Here is a 12,962-nt window from a genome sequence, read left to right as displayed (position 1 = left end):
AAAGGAAGTCACAACACTGGGGAATGGAGCAGGAGACACATCATCTGTGTGATGAGGCAGTGGAAGTTGCATATGATGTATTTTACAGAGGCTATCATAACCTCTGTCACAATGCTTGCCTCTCTGTTGGGGTCTGAGAGCCGAAAGCAGATGGGTAGGGACTGCAAACCACTACTAACCATCCAACAAACTGCTGATCAACATCAGGCCCACTTGCTGGTCTCATTCAGGTTCCCAGTGAGTAGGTATTTAGATGAGCAGACTGCAGAGCATGCCATGGACAAAGGACTTGGCTGACAAAAATACCAGAGACAGAAAGTAAAAGTGCTCAATCCAGTTGCCTAAACTTGGCCCTGGAGCCATCCAGAGCATCCTGGGCATCAGCAGCTGAGCCAGGTCCTGTGGACGGTGGGTGGCCAGACTGCTCGGGCACTGCTGGTTTTGTTAACTGGGTCTTCATCAGCCACGGTGGGAGTTTAGGTGCTGGGTTCACGTGCAGGCACCTAAATGTGAGTGTCTTAACCCAGAGGTGAATGTTACCTGGGGTGATGGTGCAGGACGGAGTAATGGGTGCAGTCAATGTCCTTGAGCAGCAAAACTGCGATGGTGAGGCACGTGTCAGGGGGCACAACAACCTCTGCCCTCACAGCCTCTCCAGAGGTTAGAGAAGGGGATTCTGCAGCTCTTATTAGAAAATAAGGTCCCAACAGCTACTTCTAGCATAAAGAAAGGGACTTCATCCCGTAACTGCTGCTGTTCTTAACTGGAGAAGAGGATCACGACGGAGTAAAGCTGAGTGTTGTTTCGGAGTGTAGCTTTGTAACTTGTACATGAAAAGCTATTTGTTTAATAATGCTATGCGGATTGCAGATTATTATTATTATTATTTTTATTATTTGTAAAACCAAGAAAGAAAGTGCTAGCAGCAAGCCTATTTCTGCAGACCAAGAATACATCACAACAGAAATCAGGACAACGCCAGAAACGAGACATATTCAGTAAACTGGAGTGACTAAAAACTGACACAGTAGTGAGGCCAGAGGGAAAGCATCCAAGAGAGTGGAGGAAAGGGCACACAAGAGGAGACATTTTAACAGTGTCCTGCGAAGGCTCTGTGCAAACTCTGGAGGTGTTGATGCATGAGAGAGACACAGGTGAAAAAGGCTGCCAGCACAGTGTGGGTAGGAGCTTTCAAGTAACCTTTAATAGCAGAAACAAAACCCAATTGTTTTCTGTTTACACAACAGAGTGCTTCTGATACTGAAGCACAGGGCAACATCTATTTATAATCCAAATAAATCTTATGTTCTGGTATTTGGAACTGTCAGCGTTCAACATATTGGGAAGCAGCAGCCACAAGGCTGCATTAAAAAGTAGCAGTTTAAATCTGCATTGCTTTGCTCCTTGTATTTTCTCCCTTATTTTCTAGACAATTATGAGTTGTGCAGGAGAAACAAATTTCTTTTTTTTTAAAGTTAGCTTGTATGGAGTTCATAAACGTCCAGACAGGTGATTCCTAGGCAGATACCTTTAATACCTGCGCTTGACTCTTGATTTGCTTGCTTGAATTTTTTTCCCCACAAAAGGTCAAAATTTCCATGCTCATCAACAAGAGTTTCCTGTGATAGGTCACAAAACAAGTTATTAGCTATTGCCAGCCATTAAGAGATGGCTTCCCAAAGTGTAGTAGTATGGAGGATTTCTCTTTGCAGCCTTAGTGTACTTTAAATAATGGGGGATGAACTAAATGGCCTTTCAGTATCATTTCCAGCCTCATTTCTTACGGTTCCAAGCATTCATATCAGATTCACTGGTAAGAGTGTTTAAGCCTTTGACTGTTTGTCCTGCTGAACTTGCAGGAAGTTTGGGGCTGACATGTAAATCCTCTAAACCTCCTTGGAAAGATGCATATCAGGAAGAGAGGGCAGCACAAACTGGGCGTTGGCAGCTCCAACCTGCTCCTCAGCCAGGGGAATCGCCGCATCCCTTCCCACTTAAAGCCTTTTGTGTCTCTTGGGGAGAGAAGGACAGCGTCAGTGGCCAGCCTCATGACAAGGCATTCAGCCTTAAAATTCCTCCAGCATCATTAATTATTCTCTTGTCTGCAACAATGTAATCAGGTCACTCGTTAGGTTATGCAGCTTGAACTTTGAATGTCTTGTCCTTGCAGGCACAAGCTTTTCTTTTCCATAAGCCTACATACCACCTACACAGACCCTGCTGTCACAGTATATAATTGTATTTTATTAATATAGATGTTCTGAGAAGAATTAGCAAAATGTTCAGCTTCAGAGCCTGGCACTGCACCATTTCACACCTTGATGTGGATTAATATCATCTGCTTCTTTGTAGGGAGTGACTACATTGGAAGAGTTGAAGGGTTACCAAATGTAAGGTAACTCATGGCAATTAAATTTTCGTCGTAACTTGAATCAAACTCAGAGACTTCTGTGTTGTTCTGCAAGTAGCAGCCAGTGGCTGGTGATTTTTAAACATTTTCTTTCTTTATTTTTTTTTTTACATTTTTCTAATGATTGGTTTCCCCAGTGTATCATCATTCCTTTAGTGGGGAACCCTTCATATTGGGCGTAGTATGATGCCTGACAAACATATAGGGTCACTGTCCTCTGTTTATTCCTTTTCTTGACCTCTTTAATCAATGAAAATTTGTACTGGCTTCAATGGGGAGTGTTTCCTAAAAAGAAAGATCAGGATCCAGCTGTGAAATGATGAAAGAATTTCTTTGAAACAAGGCAACTTAATTTAGGGACTTTAAAATATAAAATGCGTTTCTATATATGGAAGGGACCATATTGAAGCTAAGAGACCATATGGTGAAGCTAACTAATCTATTTTTTTTTTTTTTAATTTTATAATTCAGGGTTTGGTATGTTAAAAAATGACTGCCTACAAATTAACGGGCTTTCATAAGACACCCCAATTGCACTAGAAGGCCAGTTCTCTTCTATTTATACCTCTGCATTTGAATGATTTATTTACTTTCCCAGCTCTGATTACTTGGTGCCACGATCATTCCTTACTTTCAGAGTATTTCATGATGGGAAAAATCGGTTATAGAAATTAAAGGAATAAATAGTTGCTACGGAAAATGCACCTGGCGCGGCAGATAATTATTTCATAGCTGTAACACTCTCCAGGGGCACTGCTTCAGTAAATGAGCGGATTTCAGACAGAACCAGTCCTCTGTGAACGCAGTTAGTACAAGAAGCCATTCCTCATTACGAGAGGTCAGACCAGTACTGCTCTCTGAATACCAGCTCTGAAGTGAAATTATCCAAATAAATAAACATCAGACTGAGTTCCTCTCATGCCATTGACTGGAAATCTCTCAGAGAAGGCAGGGCCTGCGGGAAGCGGTTTGATGTATTTTTTCCTTCAGCATTTGATGGATGCAGATATAATACCGTGCAATACTAGCTTTATGACTGATTTAGAAAGGAATAAACAACACGCTGAAAAGGTCAGCCTTTGTGTTGTAAGGGAAGAACGGGCCTCCTAAATGACGGCATTAAGGCAATGCCTAATTCCCATACAATGTGCTGACTGATGCGGTGACAGACCAACAAAGTACCTCCGGGGTAGGTGCAGGGAGGGCACTGGTAGCAGCACAGCTTTGCCTGGGTAACAGCATTTAATGCTGCATCCTTTCAGTGTTTAATGTTCAAGGAGTTGACACCTTTTTGGATTCTTCTGCTGCGTAAAGCTTACACACATGTTGGTGTACATACGGGTAAAGACATTTATCATGTTCGTACATAAAAGCAGCTGCAACTGGCTGTTGGGAAGGCACAGAAGCAAAATCTAGTGTGATATCCACGTGGAAAATGATATTCAAGGTTTACAGTGCTGAAATGCAGAACGTCCTGTTTTATTCTACCCTGGCAATACAGCCCGAGGAAACAAGGAAAAATGCCAGAAGCACAAAGTAGCCTAATTTACTCTAGACCCCAAACCAGTCCAAATTTTCTAAGGAATCCCTGGATACTTGCAAAATCACTACCACATACCCACACAACAAATGGGAAACATTTTAAAAAGTATAAATACAAATTCACATTTTGATTTTTTTAGTTTTAAATTTGTCATAAGGTCTCATTTTATTCAGTTTAAAGAGCAAAGAAAATGGCAGAGCTGGAGTGCATGGTCTTAATGTGTTTAACACTTGTCTAGGAAACAAGCAGACAGGAGAGTGTTAGTAAATGTTTATGCATTTCAGAAATGCCTTCTGCATCACATATTATGTACTCAGACTATGAATGTACATAGCAACAGAGCTGATTAAAAACAACCCGTTTTGCCTTTTAATTGCTGTGATATATGGCAGCACGAGCTCTCAGTGCAGTTGGTTGGTGTGTTTTGCATGTAAATGAGCGGGAGCATGGTTAGTATGGTCAGTTAAAGGTAAGAATGAAGTCCTGCTGCCCTTGGAGTAAACGAGTTATTTGCTCTTGCCATCCTGAGCCTTACTTCACTCCAGGAAATTGAGCGAAGCTCAGCTGTGAGGGAAGGGGGAGAGTGCCCTCATCATATATACATCATACATATGTCATCATACATCATCCCACTGGTGGCTGTGAGGTCCTTGCCCCTCCATCAGACCCGCTGATTCCAGCACCTTTGCTCACATAAATTCAGTTGTAACATTAGTATTTAAATCTATTAAAACAATTGTTCTGAGTGACTTGTCTTTTAAATGGAATAACACGTATTTTCTTCCTTTCTCATTGTTGTCATTAATTGATTTTAACAAATGCACAATCTTGGTCATCCTATGACGAAGAAATCCAGAGCACGCTATAAACAATAGTCTTGGTGCACAAGTGATAAAAAATACCTCGTTTGCATTAATTCACTTCCTGTGGAAGGATATCTCCTCGCAAGTCCCCATGTCCATTCTTCTGAAGCTATTGTTCCTGTGACATACCACATTTATATTGGTGTTCTTGGCATGCTTGCTTAGGAAATGAAATTAAAATTAAAAACTCAAAATGAATTTCTTAGAAATACTGCCTTTCCGTATATCAGATCTGGATAGGAAGAAATTAAATTCCTCGTGCCAAAATGCTGAAGGAGAAAATCCAACTCAACAGCTGGGCAAGAGGGTCAATAGGTCAAGAGCATCTGACAGTTTATCGGCGGAGGAGATGCTGCTTTTGGGAAGCACATTTTATCAATACCAGACAGCTGAAGCTGTGGCATGTCCCTAAGAGCAGCTGACTCACTTCCAAAGTGTCTGGAAATGTCAGTGCATCGTCTTCTGGTTATCACTTTCTTTTCAGCATGTGGGTCCGCATGCAGATGGTGGGACTGCCGCAGCGATGAAGATGGCTGGATTCAGCTCAGGAGGGACATGTCCTTCTGTCGACACATCCTTGATCTCCCAGTCCTGCGGAAAAGGGCCCGGGAGCCTTGCTCCAGCACACTATCAATCTCCGCTATCGGGCACTTCCACCCTGGCTGGACCCCGTCCTGACTGCTCAGAGCTTCACGTGGGTGCAAAAAGCTGACAGGGCGCCAACACGCCGCTGAAATCTTACAGACCTCTTCCAAACAGACCGCCCAGAGGTGTCGGTCTGCTCCTCAGTTTTGTAAGATTTTCTGTCCCTTTCCACAGCTTCTATCATTTTGTTTTCCAGGTGAATTGTGTATATATATAAATTTATTTTATTTAAAATAATAATTATTATTTTATTCAACGATTTTATTTGCAATCCTAATAATTACTCTCCTATTAATTGATTTTATTTCCGATCGTCCCGCCGCTCCGCTCCCGCACCTGCAGCGCCGTGCCCGCGCCGTGCCGCCAGGGGGCGCGGCCGTACCGCGAATGGCGCAGCCCCGCGGCGCATGGGGCGTATGGGGCGGGGGGGCGTATGGGGGGGGGGCGTATGGGGCGGGGGGGCCGTACCCCGCGCCCCCCGACCGCTTTCTCGCCCCCTTTTCCCTTCTTCCCCAAGGGGTGGGCGCGGAGCCCCCCGTGGTTTATTGGTTCTCCTTCTTCCAAGGGGTGCGGGAGCGAGTCCCCAGCAGGGGTCGACGTGTCCCGTGTGCCCCGCTCTTGTGTCCCCCTCCCTTCGTGTCCACACCCGCGGTACGACCCCCGGGAGCCCTGGGGGCTGCCTGCCTTCGGGGGGTGCGCTTTGAGCTCAAGGCTTCCAACATTAGGGGAAGGGGCGCGGGCTCGCCCCCCAGGCGAAACACGTCGGGGGGTGGGGGTGTTAACATATGTCTGTCGCTGGTTGCACAGCGGGTCGGGAGGGTCTGCGTGGGACCCCCTCCCCGTTCCTATCCCCCCCGGGACTCAGTTTTTCCACCGCTCGGCCGGAGCGGGGCAGGGAGGGGGCGGCGGGCCGGGCCCCTGCCCCCGGGCGCGCTGCCGCGGCGCCCGGCCGCCTCATGCCGCAGGAATGCGCGGAGGTATGCGCCAGTTTCCAGCAGCGGATCCCCTTCCCTCGCTGGAGCAGAGCGGCGCATATATCATCCGGTGGCAGCAGTCCACCTTCCCTGCAGTTTCGTAACCGCTTACGAGGGTAAATTGAGCGTTGGGAACAGCCCTCTATTAAGGAGCAGATTGAGAAGAGGCTCTTCCCACTTGGAGGAGGCAAGTCTTCCCCGACGGACCCCGCACGCCGGCCGGGAGCTACGCCGAGCGAGCCGCCGCTGCTACGCGCCGCTCCCTCCACCAGGTGCCCCCGGAGCTTCATCCTTTCCTCCTCCTCCTTTCCTCCGGCTCCGACGGCTGCGGGCACCGCCGGACGAGCCTCCCCGGCACCCCGCAGCCGGCCCCGAAGGTCTGTGCCTGCCCGGCAGCCGGGACCCCCCACCCTTCCCCGGCCGCCCCCGCCGCCGCCGCTCCATGTGCACCGCGCGGGCGATGCTCCGTAGGCTCAGGGTGGCGGCGATGGAGGAAGGCTGGAAGGAGGCACGGAGGGGGCCGGGGGCTGCTGGCGGCCTGGGGGGGCGCGGGGGACCCCGTCCCCTCGGCCCCGTCCCGAAATGCCGGGGGCGGCGGTGTCTTTGGCTTTGGCTGGAGCCCGGCGCTCAGCTCCGGTGCCCGCAGCTCCCTCTCCTTCTTGCTCCTCTTCCCAGGGCTGGTGGCTTTGGTAGTCCGTGGGGTTTTCCCATCTGTTTTCTTGTTTGTGTCATTTAGGGTCTTGCTGCCGGCTCGGAAGCGCTAAATGTTGCTCGCTGCATGGTCTATAAAATGCTTTACCTTTGGTAGTCTGAACTGGTGTGAGGTTGGACTGCTACTGGTGTTGGTTTTTATTTATTTTATTTTAAAGTGGTCTCTTAAGATGAAGCCTTTAGTCCTGCTCCTACAGTTGCTTTTGTCCCTGCTGAGCCAGCGCAAGGACCTCTCCTCCAGCACCTCCAGGCTTTCTTTCACACGTCTCAGTCTGAGAGAAGGGAATGAAGTGTTTCTAGTGAATGCTTTGGCTGAGAAGTTTTGCTGCACGAAAGAAAAATGTAGATCGGGAACGGTAGGCTTGCAGCAGTGGTGAACTCCAAGATGCCTTTGCGAGATGAATAATTTTGGTTGTTCTTCTGGAGGATCAAAAGATGGCACTCTAAGCCCACACAAGATTTCCAGGACAAAAGTCCTTTTAAGCGTTGAGTTTAAGCGATCCTTAAACTCACTGCAGAATGCGTAAACCGTGCCCGGGGACAGCCGGTTCCCACGCAGGGTGGTGAGAGGATTTTGGAGCTTTCAGGGCAAGCTCATGCTAACCTTGGTCCTTGTGTTAGTGTCAGAAACTCGTTGCGGTCAGTTTTACTCTTTGGTTCCCCCACTGTATCACCGGACTGAGACGATTGCTTAGTTTTTCTTTGGGCTTTTGGTAATTTTATGTGTAATATAAGCAGTTGGCTAAGGCAAGAGTACCCAGCTGCCTGGCAGGCGACCGGCCGAAGCCTGCTAAGCTTGATGTCAATAACCAGGAAAGGCACTCCTGGATCTTGGTAGTGGCTACCCACTAAATGCGCCTTGGTGGTTAGCTCTCTAGATGGCAGAAGAATATTTTCCCCTTCATCTGTTTCTGCAGACTAATGATTTATGTATTTTTCTTTTGTTTTGCTCTTGGCACCTTCCTGATAAAATCTGTTGCCTAATTGCTTGTGGGGTTCTCTTTCCTCCAGACTAATTATGATGTATGTTATGTGATGCATTTATGGCTTTATTCAAACAAATTACCCCTCCCCTATTTTCTGAGCTAAAAAACAAACAAACTTTGGAAACACATATGCATACGTAATGAGGGCCACACATACTAGTCCTTACTTAGGAGAAAAATCATTTGGAAGTTTTGCTGGAGTAATTGGGAGCAGTTTTACGTGCCTTTGAGCATAGAAATTTAAAAAGATATAGCTGCTTGTGACTAGGAGCCACTAAACTGGCCTAATCCCACCTATTTTGCTAGACAACCTGCAGTGATTGCAAGACTCTTTCGCTTGCCTGCTCTTTATAGTGTATTTTAAATCTATTTTCTCTCAGGATGTGTAAATGAATTATCAGATGTTGAAACATCATGGCTAGACAGACGTGTCAGGTTTCAGTTGTGTTACACACACTTCTGTATAATCTATTTCAGACCTTCAAGAAATGAAGAATAGCACATTCGTAGGCAGAACGCCTCAAAAAAACTTTTATTACAGTTTCCAAGATGCCTTGAGACCACTAAAACACAGCTAACTAAGTGCTTCAACAGTTATGAAAAAGGAGCCGAATGAAATCCCCAGCTGAAAGAGACATTTGGTTGATTCAAGGCAGAAATGACCTCTGAATTAGCTATCATCACACTCAGCGATGAAGTCATGGAGCTCCCTTCTGGCTCCTGCTGTGCAGAGGCACAGATCTTCACCGCGCTTCCCTGATCATATTAACCCTAACGGGGTCAAAGCTGTGCGCTTATCATGATTAGAAAGGGTTCAGTAACAAAAGGCATATTATTGTGAGACTAGACTCTCCAGTTAGTCACGCAGATCTGTCACAGTTTTGGACGACTTTCAAGTCTAGAGGTTTTAACCTGGTCCCGTGGGTGGGGGCTGGGGATAAGGGAACAAAGTGAAATCCATGCTTCATCTTTTTTATGTTTCGTGAATACACCCACACGAGCCTCTAATCCATGCGATTGATGTCCTTCTTTCTTCCCTTTTTTCCCCCCTCCACCGCTGCAGATTCATTCATGTTGTTGTGAGCCGAAAGGTCAGAAATGAAGACAGTGCTGTGCTCGGCGGTGGCTGCGCTGTGTGCAGCCGCCCTCCTCTCCTCCATCGAGGCTGAAGGTAACCAAACCCCCTGCCCCTCAGCGCGGGGTGCCCCCCAGTGAGATAACCTCCCACCAGGCCCGAGCTGCTGCCTCTCTCCCTCTCCGTTTTTGAGTGTCACTCCTTCACCTTCTCTCTTTCTCTCCTTCAGAGAAACGCCTCTCCTTCCTTGCCCAGCTCCTTCTGTGCTCTGTTTCTCCTGGCTGGTCAGCCGAAATGTAGCTCCCTCTCTCTGTCTCTCTGGTGTGCTGTCCACACCGCCCTGTGGGCCAGCGGCCACCCCGGGGGTAACACAGCACCCTGAGGAGCCCCGGGCACCGCTGGGGCCCGCGCCGCTGCCCCGTGCCTGCTGGAGCTCTGCTGGGCTGTGCAGTCACGGTTAGTCGCGATGAGAGAGGAAACGAGAAACCCACCACCCAAAACCACCCACAGCTCTGAAATAAAGTGCTCCAACAGAGTCTGGCTCTCTGCGCCTGTGTGTTTTGTTCGGGCTGGCCTCCTCGCCTCTGCCCCGCCAGCCTCCTGGCCACCCCTGCTCGGCGGGGCGACCCCCGGCTGGGCCCTTGGGGCGGCCCGACCCTTCCTTGGGGACACTTCGGTCTCTGTGGTGGCCCTGGTCTGGGGGATGTCCCTGGGGAGATGTCCACCAAAGGGTGGCCAGGCCTGGGCCAGGCACTGCTGTGGCCGCTGGGCCCTATGGCTCTGGCACACGTGTGGCACCGTCATCCCCAAAGCGGCCTTTTTCTTCTCCTCCTCCTCTCCCTCCTCATGGGCCCCTGGTCTTGCTGGAGATTAAGGTCCCTGTCAGCCCATGGCAGCATCCTGCTGCGGGTTGAAGACCTGGGGAGACACACTGTGCCAGTCTTGCCTTCTTGCCATGGCATCTCTGCCACCTTGGTGGATTAGCATCGAGTGTGAGGTAACCTCTGCGTGGGCTGAACGGCTCAGGCCACAGCAACAGTAGTCCTGTTAGCAGGCTCTGCCAGGAGAAATAAAAAGATGCGTGGCTGCGCTGAACAGCCTGTGTCGAAATGACTTGGTCTGACCTCTGGGACCTCCATCATAGGGTGCGCCCTGAGTTTGAACTGGGAAAAACAGAAGCCAGTGCCTGGTAATTCAGTTTTTCCCTTCCTCCTCTTTTTGTACTGGGCTGAAGGAAATTCTCTGATCGTGGCCTGCCTCAATTGTCTGTGTCTGGACCTGGGCATCTTGGCTGATGGCTGCTAAAAGCATGGCGTGTCAGGGATGCCTCTGGGATGTTTCCCTCCTCAGCTCAACTGCTAGCATGGGGTCACGCAGGCATAAAGGAGACCAGCTTTCTGGAAAGTATAGCATTTCTGCTACTAGTACAACATCTGGTCACCCTAGGAGAGGATCAGCCTGCTGCCTCCCTCTCACGCTACGTTGTTGTTGGCTGAAGAACTAAAAAGGTCATTTAAAGTCATTTCAGAGTTGCATTTCAAATGCAGGACCACTGTGCTGGAGAAAACAGAGGAAGTGTATGGTTTTGATGGAAGAAGGGAGTGTATGTTTTTGTGCATTCTTGCCTGTTTTAGGAGGGAGCTTGTTTGGAGCTTGAGTGATGTTGTGGTTGTCCTACATTGTTGATTATGGAGTGGACTATTTCAAAAAACATGGGTGAAGGTGTTTCATTTAGATGTGTTGTGGATTAAAACAGTTGTAGTTTGAGTACTGCTGATGAAAGCTAGAAAAATGTATTGGAGAACCACATAGTTATTTTGTAAGAGTGAAACTAGATACATCAGTCAAGCTGTCCATGTGTGTTTAGCTCTCATTGTGAAGCACTCACCATTGTTCAGCAGAAGAATGGACAGAGCCTGATCCTGTAAGTTGTGGAGCACTCCTGGATAGGACTGACATTGCTCTGCTTCAGAAAGTTGTATTAAGTAAAATGCATAACTTACAGGGATTGGTTTTCTAAGTGAAACTTCACATAGTTCCTAGGTTCTGAAGTAGAGAACAGGAAAGTGTCTTGAGCAGGAACTGCAGTGAGAAATAGTGGTGCTGAAAATAGAAATTCAAAACTAGGAATACCTTAGGACTTGCTCTAGTGAGAACTGCTGTCGTAAAGCCTTTTGTAGTGTTTTTTGTTTGTTTATTATTTTTATTTTTTGACAATGCTGTCCACCTTTCTGCACTGTTTTAACTTTGTGCTTTAATTTTGTGTCACTTTGTACATTGAATATTGGGTCTTACTTTAGTTCTGGTCTCATTCCAACTTAACTCCTGTCTGCTGAACTGACTTTCTTCTGTGGATGTTTGTCCCTTTTGTCTGTTCCTCCAAGTTCCACATCATCTTGTGCCAAAGTCTTCTCCCACCAGTCCTGTCTCAGGCTGCTAGTACAGCTGTATGACTGTGCATTTTTTTGGCTCTTTTTTTTTTTTCTTTCTTCTTTTATTCCTTTGACTCTCCCTATAGCAGTCACAGGAGATGAATTTTCTTTCCCTGAGCTATATGCAGACGCTTGGTGGGATGACAGAGTGAGAGAGGGGATAAGGGAGAAGAGCATATGATGTGGTCAAAGTTGATCTGGGATGAGAAGGTGGCATGAAAGCAGAGGGAATGAACAACAAAGTTCTTCTGTTCTTCTGTCTTCTTTCAGCTTTCATTTTTTTTCAGTCTCCCCTGGGAGCAGATCTGGTGTTTATCTGATACTGCTGTTCACATTCCTAAATACTCCAGGATGCAACTGGTTCTTCATCAGCATCACAGCTGCTCTCCAAGTCCTTCGTGAGAGCAGTGCTCTGTTGCTGTTGGCACAGCAGTGAAGTGCAGTAATGGTGTTAGAGCTTTTCTACAGAGATACAGCAAAGCAGGGGTTTCTGTTTGGACATTTACTGTGGCAGTGGAGGGGGTAAAACCAACTTATAGTCTCAATACATTCATAGGATTTCACTGGGGAAGTTGCTTATTTATCCTGGACAAAGAAGCAAATCTGTTTTCAAGCTCTGTTTTTATGTGCATTTCTTTTACAATGAAGTTGTACTTGTTTTAATTTGCAGTCCTTATGACGTCTCTCTGGCCTTAAATTTCTTGTGTATGATGCTGTATTTTATGCTTTATTTAAGTTGTTTCTTGCCCTTTTGGTCCAGCATTGCAATACTGCAGTGCGTTTGGCGTATGTCCTTGTGTTGAGAATTCTTTCTGTCACAGTATTTTTTTCCATCTGTCATCATATACAGCCAGGGGGAAATCTGTGTCCTTCTGCTAGAAGAGAATATTTTCATTATTTTAGTTATGGTTAAGCCAAGTAGATTAGTATGCAAATAACCTGTTTGTTATAATCTCAAGGTAGTGCTGTTATCATGTTGTGGCTCGTGTAGTGTGTGACATTTGCTAATACCAAGGGATTTTCAAAGGCCCAAAAAAGTAACAAAGAAATCATTGGTTCTGTGTGACCTCACTGAGCATGTGGTGGTTCTGACTTTTGAATGTTTCAGGAACTGGTTCAGACCTAGAAAGTCCGTTTGGTAGGGAATAGGGAAGGAGGGAATCACCGAGCCAAGTATGGGACCTCTGTGTAGTGTAGGAAAAGGTTTGTCAGGTGAAGAATCTGTCTCCAGGGCATTCAATACAGTAAGTGACAAATAATTGCAGCACAGTATGTACAGAGGGTCAGAAAGTTTTACGTTGAATGGTTTAGATACGACCCAGG

At 47.1% G+C, this 12,962-nt stretch overlaps 1 protein-coding gene across 8 annotated transcripts in view; it reads left to right on the top strand.

Annotated features, from left to right (window-relative positions):
- The first annotated feature begins 6,567 nt into the window (after positions 1-6,567).
- The window catches only part of COL12A1 (collagen type XII alpha 1 chain), a 97,049-nt gene continuing 90,654 nt past the window's right edge, over positions 6,568-12,962 (top strand). For 4 of the 8 annotated variants that reach the window (XM_083832511.1, XM_083832506.1, XM_083832510.1 and 1 more), the window contains exons 1-2: positions 6,568-6,707; positions 9,196-9,303. In XM_083832511.1, the coding sequence (XP_083688637.1) occupies positions 9,231-9,303 (73 nt within the window). In that variant the 5' untranslated portion in view covers positions 6,568-6,707; positions 9,196-9,230. Of the gene's footprint in view, positions 6,813-9,195; positions 9,304-12,962 lie in introns of all 8 variants that reach the window. The other 4 variants (XM_083832512.1, XM_083832507.1, XM_083832508.1 and 1 more) reach the window with 3 other exon arrangements.

The sequence above is a fragment of the Anser anser genome, assembly GCF_964211835.1.
Source record: "Anser anser genome assembly, chromosome: 3".
Classification (NCBI taxonomy): domain Eukaryota; kingdom Metazoa; phylum Chordata; class Aves; order Anseriformes; family Anatidae; genus Anser; species Anser anser.
The sequence above is the reverse complement of the archived record's forward strand: the minus strand, read 5'-3'. Positions and strand labels throughout refer to the sequence as shown.